The following is a 23873-nucleotide window of genomic DNA, read 5'->3' as shown; positions in this document are numbered from 1 at the left end:
TTTCCTAATCCACCCTGTTTCCTCCTGGTGGGGGTGGGGAGGGGGGGCATGCACTTCCCAGATAAACATAGCCTTCCTTCCCAGGCCTGGCTGATCTGGGCCTTGGACTACAGTGATAGGATTGGTGCATTTGAAATAGCAGTTCAGGTTGAAGGACTGGCTGGCCCTAAAGAGATTTTCCTACTCGGTAGAGTTCATTTTATCCATTACTACCATGAAGCCAAATTAGGTTTGAAAAATGAATGAACTGTGTCAATAACTGCAAAACAAAGTGGGCTGAGAAGCAGAACTCAGCCAGTAATTTTAAACAGGCAACGTGAAGTAGGCAGAAGCTCATAGAACTTAAGTTTATAGAGAGCGTTAAGCTAGAATGTTTTGGCCATTGGGAACCAGGTTTAGAGAAATCAAGTTCAGAAAAATAAACCAGAAAAGCAGATACAAAATTAATGAAAATCGAGCTAGGTCAGGAAGGATTTGCTTATGAAAAGGGTGTATTTTTCCCTTTGTGAAGAGAAATAGTAGTCCATTCTTGGTTGCTGTGATTGACATTATGAAAAACAATTCTATGTGGTTTTAACAACATCCTTGTCAAACCTTATGAAACATTTTGACCAGTTTGATTTTCTTCTTCTCTCTGGACCTGCAGATAAATTTACTGTGAATAAATGGAAAATAGTTTGGCAGTGGGTAAAAGGAAGAGCAAAAGCCAAGATTCTGGTTAATTTATAAACCAGACATCTTGAATAAATGAGTTGGCTGTAGCTGTTAGGAGAAAAACTAACTTTTGCCCTTCAAGTTCATTTCTTACATCTGTTTTTATTTCTTTCAGAGTTTATAAAGGCAATAAAATTTTTAATTTTATTGTTTTCAGAAGTCTCTTCTTTCAAAGCAAAGCTTGCCATACTCTCCATCGGCCAGAAATAATCTCTCTTTTGAATTCTCAAGGTTCCTAATTAGTAGCTTTTCATATGAACCAGGGGATGTCTATTTTTTTTTCAGTAGTAGATTCTAAAATCAGATAACTTTATCAACCAGATGTTGAAGAGAGCCTCACGCTCAGCATATAATTATTAGCTGTGACTTAAACAGGAGTCAGTTGATGCTGCAACCCTAAATCATTTCTATTAAAATTTCAGAGTCTTCATGGAATCCCCATTTTATGATATAAATTCGGTGGAACTTTAGTTTAACAGCTTAAAATTATGAAATCTATTTTATATGGCTTCTACTGAAAATACCAATTTGATCCAAGCCTGTTACCAGGATACCAGGAATGGTAGTTCTCAATCTCAACTGCACATTGGAATCCCCTGGGAAGCTTTAAAACACACTGATACCTGGGTCCCACTCCCTAGAGATAGTGATTTCATTGGCTTGGGTTTCAGCCCAGGTATTTATAGTTTTCTTTTTTAAAGCTCCACAGGTGATTCATGGTTGAGCAGCACTGACCAAGAAGTATGACCTGTTGGCTTATTTGTTCACACGCAATAGGTAGCTGGGGAAGATAGTTCTTGTGAAAAATATTTGGAAGACAAAAGAATCACTAGCATGCTAGGCATGTGGGATTTAGACCAATAACAAACTAAAGGTTATACCCTATAACATTGTTAATTTACCAAATACATCCCAGAGTCATCTGTAACCCCAGCTGTGCTAGATCAATTGTGCTGTGATGCTGTCAGTGAGTTCCCTGAAACCTAGAGGGTTTTCCTTGCCCAAGGTCACATTGCTAGCTGGGGACAGAACCAAGATTGATTCTGGAAAATTAAAGTACAAATGTATTATAACATAGTGCTATAATAATAGTGTGATAACATTGTATCATTTATAGTACTAATCCATGGTTTGTTGCCTTGATTATTTAGGTCAGGGTCTGCAAACCTTTTCTGTAAAGGGCCAGATGATAAATATTTTAGGCTTTGTGGGCCATATGATTTCTGTTGTAACTACTTAACTGCCAACCTAGCGAAAAACATCATATGCAGTATGTACGAGAACGAATGTGGCTGTATTCCAATAAAACTTCATTAACAAAAATAAGTGGTGGACCAGATTTGGCCTGTGAACTGTGGATTGTAGATCTCTGAGGGACTCACAGGCTGTAGTTTGCAGTTCCCTGATTGAAGGGCATTCTAATCTTCCTACTTGAAAGCAGTTTGAAGATCTTACTGATCCTATGCAGTGCCTGGCACTGATTCTGTTAACTGATTCTTGCAAGGTGCTAAATATTTTTCTTCATTTCCTTCATTTTAATTGAAGTATAGTTGAAGTACAATATTATATAAGTTATAGGTGTACAATATAGTGACTTGCAGTTTTTAAAGATTATACTCCATTTATAGTTATAAGATATTGGCTATATTCCCCATATTGCACAGTTTAGCAAGGTGCTAAATAAATGCTTACTGAATTAAGCATTTATTAAGCATTATTAAGTAAATGCTTACTGAATACATGCAATTCTTAACTTTTATTACTTTTATCTCCAGCCTACTCTTATAACCAGTCTTCGGGTAGGAGAAAAGTTGGCACATATTCCGGCTATGAAGAAGAAACGCACTTTAGTTCTTTGAGGTCTGTGGCAGGTTGTAATTGCTGGGTTTAGTAGAATTTTTGAAAGGAATAGAGACCTGATTCCCTGAGGACATTTATTATTATCTTAATTTCTTAGAGTAGATTCTAAGACTTTATTTAAAAACTCAAAATATTTCTTAAACTTGGTTTTGTGACAACTAGCGGGTCATTAACAATTTAAAGAGTATGTTTAGTTTCTCAAAACAATTCAATTCATTTGGATTTAAGATCACTGTAGTGTATCTGGTGAGTGGAGTCTTTGGCCAAGCAGAGCAAATACTGATGAGCCCTCACAGCCCCAGAAATACTGGAAATACAGCCCCAGATCATGAGCTCATTTCCAGTGCAAAATACAAACAAGCCTGACAACAGGGCCATCAGTTGTAGTGGAAAGAGCACTGACCTTGGAATCAAAAACCTGGTGTGACTCTTAGATTTACCACTATTTACCAACCTTACTTTCTTCAACTATAATATGCAGATATCTGTCCTACATACCTTTTATGGATGCTGAAGGTGAAATATGGTATGACATGTGAAAGTGCCTCATGGGGTCTTTCTGACCTCTCCTTGAAGAGGTCCGGGTCAGGTCTAGCAGAAGCGACAGCCGTGTAGCCAAGAGCTAAGTAGGACTAGACTAGCATGGAGTGAACCTAAGGGACTATGCCCCTTGGTTTCCAGAGGGAATGTCTAAGAGTCTGTAATGGAGAGACTCATCCTAGAGCAAAGAGATCAGAAATTGGAAGAACTGAAGAGCAAGTGAGGAGGAGGTTCAAAGCTGGGAGGAGGCAAGGAAGTCTGGGACGCTGTTTAGTGACTCCAGATAAGATTCCCATTCTTATCTCATACTTCTTTTTTAATCTCGTATGATATTTTTTTTAATGTCTTGGATATTTGGAAGCTCCTGGCTGCATAGTGTTTGCTGAAATAGAGGCACAGAGTCATGGCAGATAGCTATACTATAACAGATGTAATCACTTTGTTACCCGCTGAGTGGAAGCCAAAGGATTATGAGCTAGGGTCCCAGCCCCGAAGGTACTTACAAACTATATGTAGATATGACATCTAACACCAGCCTAGTCACTTAACACCACCTCAGTTGACTCATCTTTATAATGGACATTAAAATGCCTACCTTACTTTATCCTATCATAGGATTCTTAAAAGGAACAAATGAAATAATGCATATAAAGTACTTCACATACCTCATACTTGGCTCAGAATAAACAATATTGTTCGATTTTATTACTACCATTATTACTACTAGTAGTAAGAACAGTACTAGCATTTGCAAGCATACTGGTTGTATATTGTGTATGTTTTAAAGCACTATGAAATCCCAAGTTATGATGGTTAATTTTTTTGTGACATTCAGGATAGATATTTGTGTGTGTGTGTTACTGAAGGACATCTTAGCATCAGTGCATCCCTGTCTGAAGCTATGCATTGCACTGCATTTATACAAACTCCTCTTGATGTCTAGAAAACAAATCAGTTAAGAAAAGCCTATTTTGAAAAATTGTTTTTTTCAGGGAGCACAGTCTGTCCTAATATCCTGTTGTATGTGGGTTATAAGTCTTTAGGAAAAAGTCAAGCTTCTTATAAAATGTTTTGCCTGATCTTGGGGTTTAAACACACAGGGAAGTCACAGAACAAAGGAACAGTTGTATCTGCTTGCCACTCTCCAAATTAAAGGCCAGTGATGTCCTTTTGGGTTTTTTTAAAATTTATTTATTTATTTTTTACTGAGTTGGGTCTTTGTTGCTGCCCGTGGGCTTTCTCTAGTTGCGGCGAGTGGGGGCTACTCTTTGTTGCAGTGCACGGACCTTTCATTGCGGTGGCCTCTCCTGTTGCGGAGCACAGGCTCTAGGCACGCAGGCTTCAGTATTGCAGTATGCGGGCTCAGTAGTTGTGGAGCGCGGGCTCCAGAGCGTAGGCTCAGTAGTTGTGGCACACAGGCCTAGCTGCTCCGCAGCATGTGTGATCCTCCTGGACCAGGGCTTGAACCCGTGTCCCCTGCACTGGTAGGCGGACTCCCAACCCCTGAGCCACCAGGGAAGCCCCAGTGATGTAATTTTATATTCAGAGGTCTTATGATACTTGTCTCAATGAAATGAAACTGCCTGCATTATTCTACATATTACTGTTCTCTGCATTGTTAATTATTATAATACTTTACATCCTGTTTTATAACCACTTTAAGAAAAGAAAAAGCCCCTTTGGAGATTTTTTTGTGTTTACTAAATTACATGCGTTTGTCTGCTAGGCTGTGGGATTATGCATGTGAGAGGAAGAGGGAGGTGGAGAGAATGGAGAGGAAGTATAGACTGGCAGGATTACAGAACGTAATTTCATCTGATTTTTTAAGCTGAGCGCTGCTCCAGTTTTAGACTCCACGTGCAGGACTCAAGCATCCTGGGTCTGCCCCTAATGCTGCTTTTGTGGTCAGCACATTATGGGATTGGGCAGCATTGAAGCTGGGGACAGCAGGGTCATGTCTAAAAAGCCAAGGCCGGGTTGGAGTTTCAGTTCATAATTTGAGAGTCACAGTCATGAGGGCAGCCAAGATGATTATGGGGAAGTCAGGAGCAGTAGAGATGGGAAAGTATGGGAAGTAGCCCAAGCAACTTGTTAGAATGGGAGGAGTCCCTGGGGCAACTTGTCCCAAAATGTGTTCCATGCTCCATGGGATGTTAATTTGTAATAAATGATGGAAAGCTTTCATGGATGTATACTGGGTTCAAAGTTAAATAGGTTTTTGTTTTTGTTTTTTACTGTAGTGCTCTGCATTGGCCTCTAGTATGCCCACTGGCATCATGAGTCTGCAAGATAAAACTGTCAAATTTGGCAGGTCACAAATACTTCATATAGAATCATGGTTGGTTGGTTAGTTGTGGTGGGGTGGTGGAGGGGGGCATTGAGAAATCCTGTTCACAGAACACACTTTGGGGAAAGTTGTCCTAGCACATGTGACACCTGCTGTGAAGACTCCTGTGACTTTTCACCTGGGCTCTTTTTTTTTTTACATCTTTATTGGAGTATAATTGCTTTACAATGGTGTGTTAGTTTATGCTTTATAACAAAGTGAATCAGTTATACATATACATATGTTCCCATATCTCTTCCCTCTTGCGTCTCCCACCCTCCCTATCTCACCCCTCTAGGTGGTCACCAAGCACCGAGCTGATCTCCCTGTGCTATGCAGCTGCTTCCCACTAGCTATCTATTTTACGTTTTCACCTGGGCTCTTTAATGGACTGCTGAGCCCTATGCAGTCCTGAAGGAACCCACAAACACCCAGAAACCTGTCCGTTCTCTCAATAAGTGCCTTTTCCCTCCCTCCAGGGAAACTGATATTTGTTACTGTTATTAATAAAATTAAGGAAATCAGTTCTTCTTATAGAAGGAAAGACAGGTGATTTAACCCATAATTACTGAGACCAAAAACAACAACAAAATGGGTCAGAGTCTCTTATAGCTGGCCCTGCATGGGGCAAATAGGCTTTCCCCCCCTCCCTTAATAGTCAATAAAATGATATTTTAAAGAAAATATCAAAGGGAATATGTCCGAAAACTTTAACAAGGAGATTGGAAAATGAGGCAAGTGGAGCGTTAAGATTGGCCAAACCTAATGAACATCAGGGCAGACTGTTCATCCTGAACAGTCTCACAGGCTCCTAAAATATCTCACACAAAACTCAAAACTCTATTCTTCTTGCATTCTTTTTTTTTTGGCTGCGTTGGGTTTTCGTTGCTGTGCGTGGGCTTTCTCTACTTGTGATGAGCAGGGGCCACTCCGTTGCGGTGCACGGGCTTCTCTTGTTGCAGAGCATGGGCTCTAAGCTCCTGGGCTTCAGTAGTTGTGGCACATGGGTTCTAGAGTGCAGGCTCAGTAGTTGTGGCGCATGGGCTTAGTTGCTCCGCGGCATGTGGGATCTTCCCAGACCAGGGCTTGAACCCGTGTCTCCTGCATTGGCAGGTGGATTCTTAACCACTGTGCCATCAGGGAAGCCCCATCTTCTTGCATTCTTAAAGTGAAAGGCACTGTTTTCCTGTCATGTTAGTCAGAAGCTTAAGTAAGTGTTATCCTTTCCTCCTCTTTGTCCCTTCCTTCTTAAGCCAGTCCCTTACTGATTCTTTCCTCAGTAAGCCTCAGATCCATTCCTCTCCTCTTCACCCTCTGCCATTGCTGATAGGGTGAATAGTGCAGTTGCTTCCTAGTTGCAGTTAGCAAGGGGTTGGGGGCAGGGGGACTGACACCTATGGAATTGTGCATATCTCTAGGAATTACCTGAGAGTAAGGATTATGTTTTATTTGTCCTCCTGTCCCCAGTAATTAGCAGAGTACCTGGCACTTTTAATTAGGGAGTTATCACTCAGTACATGTAAGGAGGAACAAAAAGAAAAAAAGAAAGAATAGAATAAAGTAGAAGCTTGATAAGTTTTCTTACTCATTTTGCAGTTGATCATTGGATATTCTCAGAGCTTACAAAAACACTTTGTACTTTGGAAGCATAAAGATGAGAGCTATTAAATACTGAGTTTAAGTGGTCATAAGCACTTAAATGTGCTTTTCAGAAAATGATTGTTTAAAAACCAGCAATTGTGCCTCATAGTAAATGAAGAAATGTCAAATAGAGGAAAAATGAAAAAAGTTATGGAATCCAGGACACATATTTACAATCATGGTAAAGGGTGAAGAATAATTATTAAATTGTTTGGGATTAAAATGGTCTGTAGTAAATTCTACTCCACGTCAAATGTCAGGCATTAGGGAATTCCCTGGCGGTCCAGTGGTTAGGACCCTGCGCTTTCACTGCTGAGGACTCGGGTTCAGTCCCTGGTCAGGAAACTAAGATCCCACAAGCCGCGCAGTGCGGCCAAAAAAAAAAAGTCAGACATCACATTGTCATTACTAATACTGTTACCATGTTTAATGCACCAGGCCACATATTTGTAAATAATTCATTATTGTATTAACTTGCAAAAGAGTCATTAATTGGCCGGAATTTATCCAAAATGACCTATTGGGAATCCCTGAACGTAGCAGAGGCACTGAAGCAAATGGCAGCTGCTAAGACAGTAAACCAGCGTGAGCAAGTGCTGGGTGGTAGTAAATCATAATTTAGGCAATGGTAAGGGCAAATATAAGCAGATAGGGCGGGCATAGAAGGAGGCAAAAGGTAGGGTTCTTAAGAGGCTGGAGGGAGGAGAGAGTAAAGATCTGGTCCCCTGATCCACTACCCTGGCATTATACAGCATTGGGCATTATACAGCATTGCATATTATACAAGTTGTAACAGTAATAGCAAGTAGTTATATAGCAATTACCGTGTGCCAGCTACTGCTCTAGTACTTTCACTAGAATTAATTAAATCATAATCCTCACAACAGCCTTATGAGAGGGGTACTGTTATGAATCCTATGAATTCTCATTTACAGATCAGGAAATTGAAGTAAGTCAATCAGCTATTAAACGGTGAAGCCAGGATTTGAATTTAGGCAAATTAGAGTTATATGACTGACATGCCCTGAAGAATGTTTATATTGCCCTAAGGATATATTTAGTGTATATAATTACTAGTACAACTGACCTGGAAACAGCCAAGTGTTGTGCTTCTGGGGATCAAGGAAAGCTGCCTAGGTGTGCATATGTGCAGCATCTGAACTGACTCCCCTCCCCCCGACATTTATTTATGTATTTATTTATTTATTTAGCTGTGTTGGGTCTTCGTTGTTGTGTGTGGGCTTTCTCTAGTTGTGGCGAACGGGGGCTACTCTTCATCACGGTGCATGGGCTTCTCACTGCAGTGGCTCCTCTTGTTGCAGAGCACAGGCTCTAGGCACTCAGGCTTTCAGTAGTTGTGGCTCACGGGCTCTAGAGTGCAGGTTCAGTAGTTGTGGCACGTGGGCTTAGTTGCTCCATGGCATGTGGGATCCTCCTGGACCAGGGATTGAACCTGTGTCCCCTGCATTGGCAGGTGGATTCTTAACCACTGCACCACCAGGGAAGTCCCTGAGCTGACTTTTTGATACAGATGATCATATTGGGGAAATCTAACACCAGTTAGCAGGCCCATATGCACATTAATATACTTAGAGATCTTTTATAGTATGTATGTTCATAGATTTCAAAACTTAAAACTGTTACGAACCTTAGGCTCTGGCAAAAAGTTTGATGACTTCAAAACAGCACTTACTTGATTACATGGATGGGCAGCTTCTCAGGGATATTTCTCATTGTCAGTACAGCAGTAATGCAGGTTCTTTTGATAAATCTAGGCCCCAGTTTCTTCCACTTGGTTATAAAAAAGAAGGAACCAAGAAATGGGTGTTATTATAAATTGGCATCAGTTTATCGGGTAAAGCACAGCAGGCTATGAACCTCTCCAACTCAGATGGTGTCAACTAGAACCACCCTTTGCAAGCAGGCAGAAGGAGCAGCATGTAATTGATTGTGGTTTCTCTTTACTCCCACCTTCCCCTCTGGTCATGGCTGCAGGCATAGAGTAATATTTTGTGCTTTAAATGGCAAGAACTTTTCTGTAATCTGGACCAACATTCTTAGTTAACTATAGCCGAAAGGGAAATCTCCATCGGTGTATGGTTGGGGGTGGAAGAGCTGCCACCAGCTCCCTTCCCTGTGCAGGGGTATGCAGAGGAAGTTTGGTCTCTACCTAAAAACACCATGCCAAGGCACAGCAAAACACACTGACCAACCAGGCCCAACACCAACCCAGAAGGCATCGTGGAATGTGCACTTTCAACACTTTCTATGCGGGGACTCATGGCACCTAATGAATGGTCACTCTGAAAGTGGGGAGCAGGGATTCAGACCCCTAGAACCCATGGTTGAATTGTAGTGATATACATAGTCTGCTGTACATACATATATTAATACATAACAGGTACTATGGCTGTGGGCCTCATCTGTGAGCTCCTACTCAAAACTGGAATTTTGACAATCTTAGTGAGATGTGTTTCAGTTCATCTAATAGATTTTACCTTTGAAAGGATCAGTCGCAATAGCATTCTTCAGTCACAGTAGCATTCTTTAGAAATTTTACTATCCTTTTCACTACTTTTGAGTAGCAAAAATTTCAATAAAGTTATGGAGCATGTTTCAGGAAAATAAAATATTTCAAGTTTAAAAACAAATGACTTTTGTGTTTTTAGAGGCTGCATTTATCTTATCTCATTACATATGTTGTTGCATATACCTTAGATACAATAGTAACAGTTGCCTTTTTACATATTTTATTTTATCATACAGCAATGGGACCTTTAAAAATAATGAATATCTACAGTCACCTACCTTCAAGGCTTATTTTGAGTTCATATTACTTTTGAACTTCAAAGACCTAAAGCAATCTGCTTTTCCTGACAGTATAACTCTGTACTATACTATAATTTTAGGTAGCATCAGATGCTGAGTCTGAAACATTGGCAGCCATAGTGCATTTGAGTTAGTGACTCTAATAAATGTAAATAAAATTACAGATTATAATAAATAAAAGTATTTCAGTCAGTTGCTGGGATTTTTGGCTGCTACTTTTTTTTATCAAGACAAACATCTGGATAGTTCTGCAATTCCAGATGTTTAGAAATCTGCTGGGTTGTGAGGAAGTTTACTTGGGTAAAGTTTTTTGTTGTTTTTTTTTCCCCCACGATATTTAGAATTTGTGTATAAATAACCTAGAATGTTTAAAAATTTACCTAAGAATGGAAATGTTTGAAATTTTGTATAGATTAAGCTCTCAAACAGCTACATGTCTCCTTTATTGTTGGAATTTAGAAAGCACCTCTCATGAAATAGAAAATGAGAATGTAAAGCAAATGAAGAGAAACTTTCCTGAAGTATCTAGAATTCATTTCTTCAACAATTATTTACTGAGCCTCTACTTATGTGGCAGGTGGTATTCCTGAGATGTTCCCAGGGCTTACATTCTAACCAGGGGAGACAGACAATTAAGAAAATAAATAATGTAGTCTTTTAGAAGGTGATAAAGGCTATGGGGTGGGGGGCGGGAAACCCTGTGAGTAACAGTAATACTAGATGGAGTGGTCAGGGTAGCCCATGTTGACAAGATGCAATTTGAGCCAAGATGTGAGGAGAAAGCAGTTATCTGGGGGAAGAGCATTCCAGCAGAAAACAGCTAGACCAAAGGCTGTAAAGCATGCTTGGCCTGTTGGAGGAATAGCAGGGAACCAGTATGACTAGCACGGAGTGAGCAAGGGGGCAATACTAGGCAATGAGGTCAGTGGCAAGGGAACTAAGGTCAGATCATGTAGAGCCTGTCAGCCACTGTGAAGAGTTGAGTTGTTAAACTGTGAGTGAAATGTGGAGCCATGGAAGAATTTTAAGCACAGGAGGGACATGATCTGACTTGGGTTTTAAAAGGGGTCTCTGTGGCCTGTTTGAAAACACATACAGAGGACAAGCATAGGCACAGGGAGACCAGGTGGAAGGTCTTGCTGTAATCCAGTCAAAGATTGTGGTAATTTAGGCCAGAATAGTAGCTGAGCAGGTGGTAGTGGTAGACGGTAGAGTCAACAGAATTTCTTGATGGATAGGCTGTAGAGTCTGAGAGAAAAGGAGAGGACTTTAGGACACTTCCAAGCTTTTTGTCCTAAGCACAGATGAGGTTGCCATTAACTGAGATGGAGAGGATGGTAAAGTCAGTTAATTTTGAGTGAGAGTTGGGAGACAAGGGTGTCAGATTTGGGTGTGAGTTAGTTCTTACACATACTAGTAGAGATGCTAAGTAGGCAATTGAATATATTAGTATTTCTTTTTATTTTATTAAGCAAGGGATATGCTTTTTTACTTAAAATTTTTATGTTAAAAATGCATAATATAAAGTTTACCATCTCAACTTTTTTTTTTTTTTTTTTTTTTTTGCGGTACACGGGCCTCTCACTGTTGTGGCCTCTCCCGTTGCGGAGCACAGGCTTCGGATGCGCAGGCTCAGCGGCCATGGCTCACGGGCCCAGCCACTCCGCGGTATGTGGGATCCTCCCGGACTGGGGCACGAGCCCGCGTCCCCTGCATCGGCAGGCGGACTCTCAACCACTGCGCCACCAGGGAAGCCCGATTTTTCTCTTTTTTATATAAATAATTAATAAGTACATTTTCATTATAAAAGATTTAAATGATATTGCTGTATAGACAGCAAAACATAAAAGTTCTCATTCATTCTCTCACCCTACCCCTGTCCCCTTGCCATATTACCTTACATTCATTTCAGTACAGTTATACACGTTTGTATGTATGTTATTTCTTTTTTTAAAGTGGGATCATATTGTACATATTTTTCTAGTTTTTTGTCTTTTATTTAATAATATCTTGGAAATCTTCCCAGTCTTATTTTTGTTTTTCTGTTTTTCACAGCTGCATATGTTGCATTGACTGTCCATATGCATATACTTTTACACACACAAGATTGTTTCTGTAGATTAGATTCCTAGAATTAGATTTTCTAGGTCCAAGGAAATTTCTTAAACTGTCCATCATATTTTCTTCTTAAGATCCTTTGTGGTTTGCTTATTATTTGGCAGGGTGGAGTGGATGTGGGTATGGATTTTATTATTGAGGTCTTGAAGTTTGGGAAACTGAAGTCGTTTTCTGAAATAAATTTCCTTGCTCAGGATTTGTTCCTCATTGAAAAATGAGTTGTGAACCATGAGTTTTATAATTTTAATTGCTTTTTTAAAAGTGCAATTGATCTCTTAATCCAGGCATTTTGAATAGCACATGGGAGATATGACCCATATCCAGAACTGTGGGACAGGTGGGGAAACTTTGAAGGGATGATAGGAGAAGACTGTTGAAAAATGTCTTATAAATAGAATATTTTCCAGTGTAGAAACTTGTCAGACATCACCTTACTCAGTGACCAAGGTTAATACCACATGATAATCATGTTGGTATCATGCAGTGATGTAATGCAGTGAGATGGGTACATCACCTCTGTGATGTTCTTCCCCCAAACCTGTAAACCCAGTCTAATCATGAGAAAACATCAGAGAAACCCAGTTTGAGGGACATTCTACAAAATACTTACCAGTACTCTTCAAAACTGCCAGGGTCATGAAAGACGAGCAAAGACTCAGTAACTCTCACAGACTGGAGAACTAAATGCAACATGATATCTTGGTTTGGATCCTGTGACAGAAAAAGAATGTTAGTGAAAAAAATGGTGAAATCTGAATGAAATCTGTGGCCTAGTATTGTACCAATATTAAATTTTTAGTTTTGATAACATACTGTAGTTACATAAGATGCTAACCTAAGAGCCTGGGCACAACTCTTCTGTAAATCTAAGATTATTTCAAAATATTGTTAGTTTTTTTTTTTTCTTTTTTAAGTATCACTTTTCTTCTGGACAATATACACCTAGGAAGATTGTTTCTCTTAGAAAACTACTCTGTGCTCTTAAATCAAGAGATCCTCTTGTCCTGAGGGGTGGAGTCCATGGAGATCTTCTGGGCTAGAGACTTGGTGCAGTTGGGAGAGAGATTATGGTTGGGTGAGGCACTATAGACATGGTCATAAAGATGTGATCTGAGGTCATGGATACCATGACAAGAGATCAGGCCTGAAGAATCAAGAAGTGAACGGACTTTGCTTTGGAGTAAATCCAACCTTAATTTGTGAAAGAGCCATTCAAGAATAAGTTGGCAAAACCCAACACAAAATGTTGCAAATAGAAGACAGAGTTACCCTAACCAGTCAGAGAGATTATCTGCCACTCACAAGTACTATGCAAAAGACACATAAATGAAAGTTAAGCCATAGTGGGAACCTCTCCAGTTGGAACAGGGAGGTTTATGCAGTCAAAGATGAGGCTGGATTAACTGAGAATATCTGAGGATACCCTGCAGTTACATCTGTCTAGGCAGTTCTTACAGGAGATATGACCCAGCAAGCATAAGACAGAGGAATGCAAAATGGTTAAGACCAGTACCTAAATAGATTACCAATCCTCAAGAAGAGACAGTAAATAGGACCCCTCTCCCTGTGCTAACATAATGTAACTGGTTGTATCTGTGTCCAGAGATACGTGTTTAATCACTCATACTGGTTCTTGGTAAATTGGAATCTGAAAGCCTCTATAATATAAAATTTCTTGAATAGGTAGACCATCTGGTTACAATTTTGGTTTCAAGTCCCTGTTATGCAACTGGTACCCAAATAAGGACTGTCTCCAAATGTGAATAGGCTGAGTCAGTCATAAACAAGCAAAAAGAAGTATTCCTCTGTGTTGCTAATATCCAGGATGTTAAAAGATGATTTAATGAAATGGTGCTGCCTAATTTTAGTCAAACTTCCTTTACCATTATATGTTTGACCTAGACCATGGTCAGCAAACTTTTCCTGTAAAGGACCAGTTAGTAAATAATAGTAAAGATTTTGGGCTTTGCATGGTCTCTGTTGCATATTTGTCTTTGCTTTTTTTTTTTTTAACAACCTTTTAAGAATGTGTTTTCTGTGTCTTTCACCATATTTTCATACCTTGTGATAATGGCTGAAGTTTGGAGATGGGTTTTAAATAATGATCTGAAATGAAGTTTCTGGCTGTGGATTTATTATCACTGGCAAAATATATGTAATCATGACTTTAATGGATTCAAAAGAAAATAGATGTGTACTTGATCTCCTACTGCAGGCGTTTCATCACATTCATCTGAGATGTTATCTAATAAATATGATCTTGTAAACCCATCAGATCCTGCAAGCTTGCTATCCAGAAATTAAGTGCCTAGTTTTCAATTAAAAATTATTATTTATTCAAGACATGTTTTGTTTCTAAATAGGTTAATTATTAAAGTAGTTTCATCGTTTAATATGTTACAGTGGTGATCTATTTTTTAAAGATTCAGTTTAATTTGTTTTCTCATTTACTCCTTAGCTGCCTCCTTTTATAGTTTTGTTGCTGTAATCATCTCTAAAGCTGCATTCTTGCTTTCACAGTGTCTCATTTTACTGTCAAGTTACAGTTTCTGCCTCTGATTTGTAGTTGGGCTGTGGCTTTTCACTGTTTCTGCCCCAAGGCCATCCTTCACTAGACCTCAGCAGGTGGCCTTTCAGATACTAAGCCATTCTTGGGATCATTGTGGAACAAACATCCTAATGCCCCTAAAAGGCTAAGTGGTTGGATGGTACACTGTGGATTTTAGGAATATGCTTTGCCTACTTCATGTGGTTTTTCTAAGAAGGTAGATAGGATCACACATTCAAAGACTGAGCTTTTATTTCTTCTGTTTATAATTTCTTCTGTTTATAATTTATAATATGCTGTCAAATGTTCCTTAAATCTTGCATTCAAGGCCTTTATTTGGCTAAACAATGCTTTATTTAGTTGGCAGCCCATTTTAGCAGAAGGGTGTCTGATGAAACTCATTTAATGTGTTTTAGCATTGGGTCTCTAATAACTTCTCAGACAATACTTGGAACTATTAATATCTTCTAAAATTTGTTTTACCTAGATATATTTTAAGGGGAGAACAGAAAATAAAGCAGTATTGTAGTTTTTAATCAATATTACCCAATCAATTGAAGTAAAAGGGAATTTTTTTACTCAACAAAAAGTTGATTGGGTTTTATTAGCTTTTCTTGTTTTGAATAATTATTAACGCCTTTTATCTCTAATAGTTCTCATTTTAAATATTTGGATTCTGTAAAAATGTAACTGTTTCTTAGTCAAATGATAGTTTCTTAAATGGCATACTTTTATTTAACGATAGTGAATTTCCTGGTAGAAATTTTATTTTCTCCTAAACAGGGTCTAATCTGTTGTTAATATCACCATGTCAACTAGAAGAAAGGAAAATTTAGCATGCGTTTAAAGAGAAAACACTGGCTTATGATTTCTTTAAAAGTCTCTGAAATTCAGTATTTAACTTCTTGTATCAGAAATTGAACTAAGAATTGATCTGTTCTCCATCTATGCTTCATGATGTATTTCAGTTTTTTAAAGCACTGCAGTGTTTCAAAGATTTTTGAGTTGTAACTAAATATGAATATTATCTACATACTCTCGTCATTCTTTTTTTTTTTTTTTTGAAAACATGGGTATTAATAATACGTTGATTTGGAGTCTGAGTAAGCTAGTGAAAGAGGGTCATGTGTGTGTGTGTGTGTGTGTGTGTGTGTGTGTGTGTGTGTGTGTGTGTGATTTCTTCATTTTTAATCAAACCATTCTTCTAGAGTCTTTAGGTCAGCTGTCATGTTCATGCTTTCCTGCTTTGTTCTTTTGAACCACTCAATGACTGGTGACTGACTGGATGCTGGAAAGGAACGCTTTTAACAGATTAGTGCTGGGGCCCTCTGGTCCTCTCCTTCACCTGCATCATAGCAGCTGCATTCTGCCCTTTCCATGGCCCTGCAAGGAAAGGGGCGGGGGGTGGGGGGGGGGAGAGAGAGAGAGCAGAGAGAGAGAGAGAGAGAGAGAGAGTGTGTGTGTGTGTGTGTAGTAGTCAGCAGTCTCTGTCGGCGTGTATTATAAGGTTTCTCAAGCACGTGGAATGAGATCTTTCTCAGGAAATCTCTTTGTCAAGGCCAGCACACGTGGGAAAATTATTTCAATGCATACTCTTGTAACTGTGACTGTTTTTGTTTTATGGAGTCAGAAGAAATTAAGTCCTGAGATGTAGTTATGTTCCACCTCTGCATTTACCTGTTCTTTCTTTTTGAACTCTCCCAGGCAGCAGTACCTGTCCAAAGATCACTATAGTTTCACCTTGCTTGAAAAGCAGCACAACCGCACTGATTGATCAGAATGTATATGATGAAGAGGCTCAGGGAATAAATGGGAAAACTCCAGCAAAACACTCAGCTGCAAGTCCAAAGCCACAAGGTATGCTGATGGGGTTTTTTTGATCAGGTTGTATGCTTTCTTCATTGATGAAGGCAACACAGAAGAATGATGATCACTAAGAAAGAGTTTTAAGCTCTAAATGGGAGGAACTGGGTGCATTTATTTTTTCAGGAGAAAAGTCAGTCTGTGAACCTACTCAGGTGGGGTTTCTACTCCTAAAACATCTTATATATTTCTCTGTTATGGTTCTTTTCATATTACATAAATTGTTTACATGTCCCCTTAGTGGAAACGTGATCTCTTCATGCATTATGCGTGACATAGTACAAGAGCCTAACTTACCGTTTGCATAATAAATATGTAACAAATTAACGTGTGTGTCGGAAAGTCATCATGACTTGCTAGATGTCAGAGGGTCTGTGAAACAGATTGTTCTAAAACAGTGCTTTAATATACTTAGCAAGAATGTGATTTTGCAATATTAAGGAACTGGGGCTTTTCAGGCTTCCTAGTAAAGTCATCCACAGAAATTAAAAGAGTCCCTCTATCCAGGAGTTGAGCATCCAACAAGGGGAAAAATTATATGGTGGAAATCTCTGAATGCTTTGTTCAGTCACCACTTTCTTTTACAAATAAATTTCTAGTAAACTGTGCATTAACTTTAAGAAGCACAGAATTATAATTCTGATGATTGAGAGCAAGGCCTTTTGAAGTGTAACAAACACAAAACTATGCTACACTGTGGCTTAATGTGTAGTTTCTTTCTAATATCTTTTCATTTATATCAAATGCTGAACATTCAGCCAAGAAACAATACTAGACATTTTCAGAATCACTATACTTTGGAAAAATCAATTTTTATTTGGATTATTTTGTATTTACTTTGGTCTCTTTCTTGTTCTTATGTTTTAAGAATTTCTGAAAGAGATCTTTAATGGGGGTAAAATGGAGTCTTCCAGGTTATGGGATATTTTTCTTTTTGTTCTCACTGCTAGCTCTATTGGTGGTGGTATGGGATATGGCTATCAAACAAGGTCAGATAATTAGAGATTCAAATGACTAGCTCATTCATGAGTTTATAACCTTAATCTTTGGCCATATTCCTTATAACATTGTGAATATGAAAATAGAAATTTTTCTGATCATGATTTAAGCCATTTTATTTGCATAATACAAAATTCCATATTGCTCATTAGACCTGAGCTGACCTCAAATAAGGTAAAAAATATATATAAGAAATAAATACAGTTTAATTTTATGTAATTGCCCAGATCAAAAGCATGAATTTCATTATTTATAAAGACTGTTTTGGAAAGATGCATTGCATTACTTCATTGTTTTTTTAGTTCATTGAGATAAATTCTAGCAGTGTCCTTTCTGAGCTGCCATGTGCCAAATAATCCCATTCTTTAGGGGAGAAAACACTGACCTTGCTTTTTGCTGTTTGTAGTTATACTGAAGTCAATGTATTGCTATTTAAATATATATAATTACTTCCTATCTTGAATATGGGTTTATATATATAATTTTACATAACGACAGAGTATTTCCAGATAGTAAATAAACTACATAGAGTACTTTATACTTCTTTTTCAAAATATTCTCACTCATTGTTTGGCCCTTCCCTGGCCCCCCTAGCTAAAATGTTAACCCCACCATCACCCCTTAAATCTCATATTTGATCATCCCTGCTTTGGTTTTTCTCATTCATTACAGATTGGTCTAGTATATATGTAACTCATCCATGTTGGTTATTTTATCTGCCTTTTACACTACTACATCCCCTGTGCCTAGCACACAGCATAGTAGGCCTTCAGTAATACTTACTGAATGAATCCTGCTCCATCATCATGTCTCTTTTAGTTTCGGCTGTTCTTTGTTTAAAACTTAGACTGTGTGCCATAAAGAGAGCAGTGTCCTGAAATGAGGCTACATCTTGGTTTTGTCAGATCAGCTGCCGAATAGACTGAGCACTACTTATTGCTGACAGATAGTATTTCCCACCCTCTAGTAGAGAGAAGCTACTTTTAATTTCTCCAAATCCTTAGGACCATTTTGGTGACTGAGGCTGAGAAATGAAGGGGATGCTAGCGGAGACTTCCTGCTCAGAGTTCGGGATTATCACACTGACACCCTTCTGCCCACTTCCTTGCAAATCCCTTATAAGTTATGCATGATGAGGCTGTTGAGGCTTCAAGGTCCATTATGGAATTTTCATTCAGTTGAAGACGGTTATTCGAGATCAGTGGTTCTCAGCTGGAGATAATTTTGCAGGCCTGTTGCACCCCTCTTGACCCCATGAGTATTACTTGGAGGCTTTTTTGCTTGCGACAACATTTGGGAGTTGCTACTGGCATTTGGTGGGTAGAGGCTAGGGATGCTGCTCAACATCCTACAATGCACAGACCAGCCTTTTCCTCTGCCCTAACAAAGAATTACCTGACCCGAAATGTCAGTAGTTTGAGAAACTCTGATCTAGATCCTAAAATGGCTCATACTTGAATCTTATTTATGTGTTTGCTTCTCATGTGGAGTGCTGATAATATCATGGTTACAATTTATTTTGGTGATGTTTAAAAGGAGAGAACTGACTTATTAGTGGTGATTATGTAGTAATGTGTCTGGAACAACATCAAGTTTATGTTTTTGTGTTTATTAATTACCTATAAGTAAATAAATCCTGAGGATTTAGATAGTGGCTATAGTCAATAATACTGTATTATATAATTGAAACTTCTTAGCAATTAAAGATAGTTGTACTTTTTCTCTTAGGAGCTTTGATCCACAACATTCTCCATAGTTAATTATTTTGATAAAGTCCACATAGTGTCACTTCTCAATCATTAAGCCTTAATGTTTAAAAAATTTTCGTCAACTTTGAAAGCCACATTATTGTTCAAAGAATTTAAGTAAATACACTCAATTTACTCAACTTAGTAATTCATTTCATCTGCTTCTAAAGTAAAGCATTCTATGTGTAATGTTTCATTCTTAAAGTATAATATGTTACAAATGGTAGTCCCCAAACTTCAACTGGTGTAAAGAAAAAAAGTGTCACTGCCATGCCAATTCTACAGGAATCAAGCTAATAACCCACCGACTGCACACCCTGAGGGGAATTTAGGATGGAGAAAAACAGGAAGCATTCTTTGCTTGGATATACCATACCCTAGAAAGTTAAGATACCTATCTAAGGAAAAATTTCAATGACCCCAGATTCTTGAATCTTCCCTACATAGAAAAGCACTAAAATCATTAACATGAGATGTCTGTCTATTCTTTGTGATGAGCAGTAATCATTCTGTGCTTGATTACATGTTTTTCCCAGCAAAAAAAAGTTCATATATATCTTGGTTCTTCCCTTACCTCTTTGGAGCAGTTCTTCAGGGCTGAGAGGCTGTCTCCCTGGCTTGAGTCCTTAGTAAGGTCCCTGAATAAAACTTAATTTATAACTTTTCCTTATGCATTTTTCTTTCAGTAGACAGTGGCAATTAGTTTCTTTTTCATTCTCAATAATTATTTTGCATACTTGGAAATTTCTGAATAATTAAATTTTTTGGTTTATTTACTATCCGTAAAATTGGCTATAGTAGAGCCCATTTTATTTATAGTCATCTAGGTATCTCAAACTTAGCATGTCCTTGACTAGACTACCAGATCTCTCCAAAAATTGCTTTACCTATTGTGTCAGTTGATGACAGTTCCATCCTGCCAGTTGGGCAGGCCAAATGTCTGAGTCATTCTTGATTCTTCTTTCTTTCTCTCAAACCTCACGTTTAATCTCTCAGGAAAACTACTTTTTTTTTTTTTCCAGGAAAACTAATTTAAAAATATATCTGGAATCTATTTCTCACTGCCTCATTTTAAACACCATTATATAGTAACCTCATAATGAAACCAAGCAAGACCCTGTGGGGCTCCTGGGCACTGAAGCCTTTCTGTCCCCCATTTCTTGACTCCAGCCTTCATGACCTTCTCTGCGTTCCAAAGGACAGATTCCAACCGTTGCTAATCCTTTGCTAATCCGGGAAGGGAAGGGATGCAAAGACAAGGGAGAGGCAGCCAAGAAACAACAGTGCAGCCTTGGGGAAAAGTCCTGGTTCCACCTCAAGGGATACACAGAACTATGTCTTTAAGCTTTTTTAGATGTCAGCTTTCTTCATACCAGAGAATTCCAACTGAGGCTGCATTAAAGGAACCAGAGAAACTCATCAAGATTACCTGAGACCAGATTAGAGGAGTGCAGGCCCTGCACACACCCTAATCTTATCAGCAATCCCACCCTTGACGCATTGCTATAAAACTCCTCGTCAAATCCTCCTAGGTTGGGACACAGCTTTTTGGGGCAGGTGCCCTCTGTGCCCCCTTTGCCCAGCAAAGCAATAAAGCGATTCTTTTATACTTCACCCAAAACTCTGTCTCTGAGATTCAATACGGCACCAGTGCACAGAAGCCGAGCTTTCAGCATCACTAACCCTTCTCCCTGTTCCTACCCTGATCCTACCCTACTTCCCTACATTCTGTACCTAGCAGCCAGTGTGGTCCTGTTGGAATTTAAGCTATATCATATCATCCCTCAGCTCAGAACTCTACAGGAATTTAAATCCTTACAGCACTCCACAGGTTCTGCCTTCTCAGGCCCTCCCTCTGACCTCAATACCTGCTCTGCCTGTTCCTTTGGCTCCAGTCACATTGCCCTGCACTAGTCTCTAGCTTTCACTCCACCTGGTAGAATGCTCTTCCCCAAATAATTCCCTCAACTTCTTTAAGTCTTTGTTCAAATCTGAATTTCTCAAAGAGGCCCACTCTGAACACCCTACTTAATACTGCAGTATGCCCTTTTCCCCCACTCCCTACCCGCCAGATCCCCTGTGTTGTTCTTTTAGCCCCTCCCCTTTCCTCTTAGCATTTACTACCTTCTGATACATGGTTTACTTATTATTTTTTTTGTTTCTTATCTTTCCCTTTGTTCATTGATATGGTCAAGTGCACAGAACTTAATAGGTATTCAATAAATATTTGTTGGGATCAAAAAAAAACTTTTAAAAAATTAAAAACCCTATGTAGATATGTAAGAATTTCTCTATGATATATATTTTGGAAATATATATATATGCGTGTAAGTTTGTGTGTGTGTGTATATATATATATATATATGGAGAGAGAGAGAGAGAGAGAGAGAAGGGAGGGAGGGAGAGATCTTAGCTGTTGTATTAATTTATAATCCCTCTCAAAATGTATTAGTTCACATTTCTTCACAGCCTCAGTGACATTTGGTATTGTCAGATTTTGAAATTTTGGTTAATCTGATGGGGCTGAAGTGGTATTGTGGATTTAATTTGCATTTCTCTGATTATTGGTTAGATTGAACACTTTTTTCTGTTTACATCCTTTGGACTGCAGGGGGAAGAAGTAGTAAGTAGAGTTTCAGACATAATGAACCAGAGGTGCTGATAGGACACCTAGGAGATGTCCAGAGAGCATTTGGAAATGTTGACCTCCATAGTGTAAAAGAAAAATCAAAAATGATGAGAGTAAGAGAAAAGAATCATTTTCACTTGTCAGTTATGTCTTTTCATCAGAGTATGCATTGTTTTCCTCTAAGACAGTGTTTCTGACACTTTAGCCATTCATGACCCTCTTGGGATTTTTGTCATATACCATGTAGCATTTGTGCTCTTTTATTTAAAATGTATCATAAACCAGTGAATATACACATTTGGATTGTCTCTCTTGCTGAAATAGATGCCTCCTCTGTGCCTCTAAATTAACTGTGTACCCCGTGCTCTGCTTTATCAACATCTTTAAACTGTCTCCCCATTAGAATATGAGCTCCTTGATGACACATTAGTTTCTTCATGTAGTCCACAAATTTGCCAAGCTCTGTGCAGGTAGTTACTGTGAATATAGTTATGATCAAAACAAACATATTCCTTACCCTAACAGGACTCCAGACTTGTGGAAAGCTTTATATCTATAATGTATTTAATATTTTATTGCTGATCTATTATTTAGTGCTGCTTATTACTACTTAATAATTATATAATAATTTATTATAAGCACTTTAGAGAAAAAGTACACAGTGCTATGATGCAGTTTAAAAGAGGCATAATTGAGATGGGAAAAGTCGGTGGAGTCATCTCTGAGAAACTGACTGGCTGATACATATCATTTTATTTGCATCTTGCAAGTATCAAAGAAGGAATGTTCACTGAGTAAACTCTAGATGGAAGAGTTATTTTATAACAATCTTTACACACAGAATGATAAAGAACACATTCACTTCTTTGAATATTCTAGTTAGGAAATTGAAATTATTCCTAATATTAAAACTATTTGGGGGGGGTGGAATATTGTCCTGGTTTACTATTTGGTATATATTTGTTCTACACAGGAACTTTTTCCTTAAAATGAACAAATGCCACACTTGTGTAAGCCTCTTCCTTTCCAATGGATACTATACTAACCATCCCACCCCCACCCCCAAGTACGTCTTGGAAAATAGTATCATTTTCATAAAAAGAAGCATTTCATTTTTTCACTGGAATTTTCTTCTGGTTTGTGTTGACAGGGAAAGAGGTAAATTGTTATACCTGTAGCTCATTGTGTTTATATATATATATATATATATATATATATATATATATATATATATATATACACACACACACACACACGTATATATGTGTGTGTGTATATGTTTTTTTCTCCCTTCTCTGTAAGAATTGATAACTGGCACAGAAATGATGAAATCTGGGCCAGTGAGCATCAGGCAGCTGTCAGCTGGCTAAGTTCATAAAGGAGATGAGATTACTGAAAACCAGGGTAAACAGCTCTGGGAAAATGGGGCATGTAATTAGAAGAAGACATGATTCCCCACCCTTTTTCCAGAATTTAGGAAAAGGGTTTAAAAAAGAAAAAAGGAGATGATTCTAGTTGATTTGTTAAAACATGTATAGTTATATATTCTTTTACCCAGAATGTTAATTGAAGAGAAAAATGATACTGTGTTGGTTTTCAAAATTGAAGTAATTCCTGTACTGATTAAACATTTGTGACATATTATATTTTCTCATCTACAGAATTTCTCATCTGTTAGGGAAAACCTGTAGATTTTAGTATTTTGGAAATGATCTGTTACTATTCTATTAATTGAGTGGAGGACTTATTAGTAACCAAATGATTTGTGGTATATTAATGCTAGGCAACTATTAATGTAGCAGACAATAGTAATAGAACTTCTATAACCACCTTTTGCAGATGTATTATGAGGAGCAGTGCTAATAATGGAAGGAGCTAGAATCTGGGTACCAGTTATGAAATATGATCAACCTTGTTACGCCAGGCCAATCACTTAAGCTCTCTAAGACTTCATAGACATAGGAGGCAAATAATGATCTACCTCAGAGGACTGTAAAGAAAAAATTTCATCTAAGGTCAAATGAGATAAGGTGCTTTTAACTGGGAAGATGCTCTAAG

General features: G+C 38.4%; 1 protein-coding gene across 8 annotated transcripts in view; it reads left to right on the top strand.

Annotated features, from left to right (window-relative positions):
• Nucleotides 1-23873, top strand: part of FGD4 (FYVE, RhoGEF and PH domain containing 4) — a 197019-nt gene that overhangs the window by 115665 nt on the left and 57481 nt on the right. For all 8 annotated transcript variants that reach the window (XM_060306019.2, XM_060306013.2, XM_060306017.2 and 5 more), the window contains one exon: nt 16281-16433. Coding sequence is in view for 2 of the 8 variants with exons in the window: in XM_060306013.2 (XP_060161996.1) it covers nt 16281-16433 (153 nt within the window). In the remaining 6 variants the exon portion in view is untranslated. The remainder of the gene's footprint in view (nt 1-16280; nt 16434-23873) is intronic.

This window comes from Globicephala melas, chromosome 10, assembly GCF_963455315.2.
Source record: "Globicephala melas chromosome 10, mGloMel1.2, whole genome shotgun sequence".
In the NCBI taxonomy this organism is placed as follows: domain Eukaryota; kingdom Metazoa; phylum Chordata; class Mammalia; order Artiodactyla; family Delphinidae; genus Globicephala; species Globicephala melas.
The sequence above is the reverse complement of the archived record's forward strand: the minus strand, read 5'-3'. Positions and strand labels throughout refer to the sequence as shown.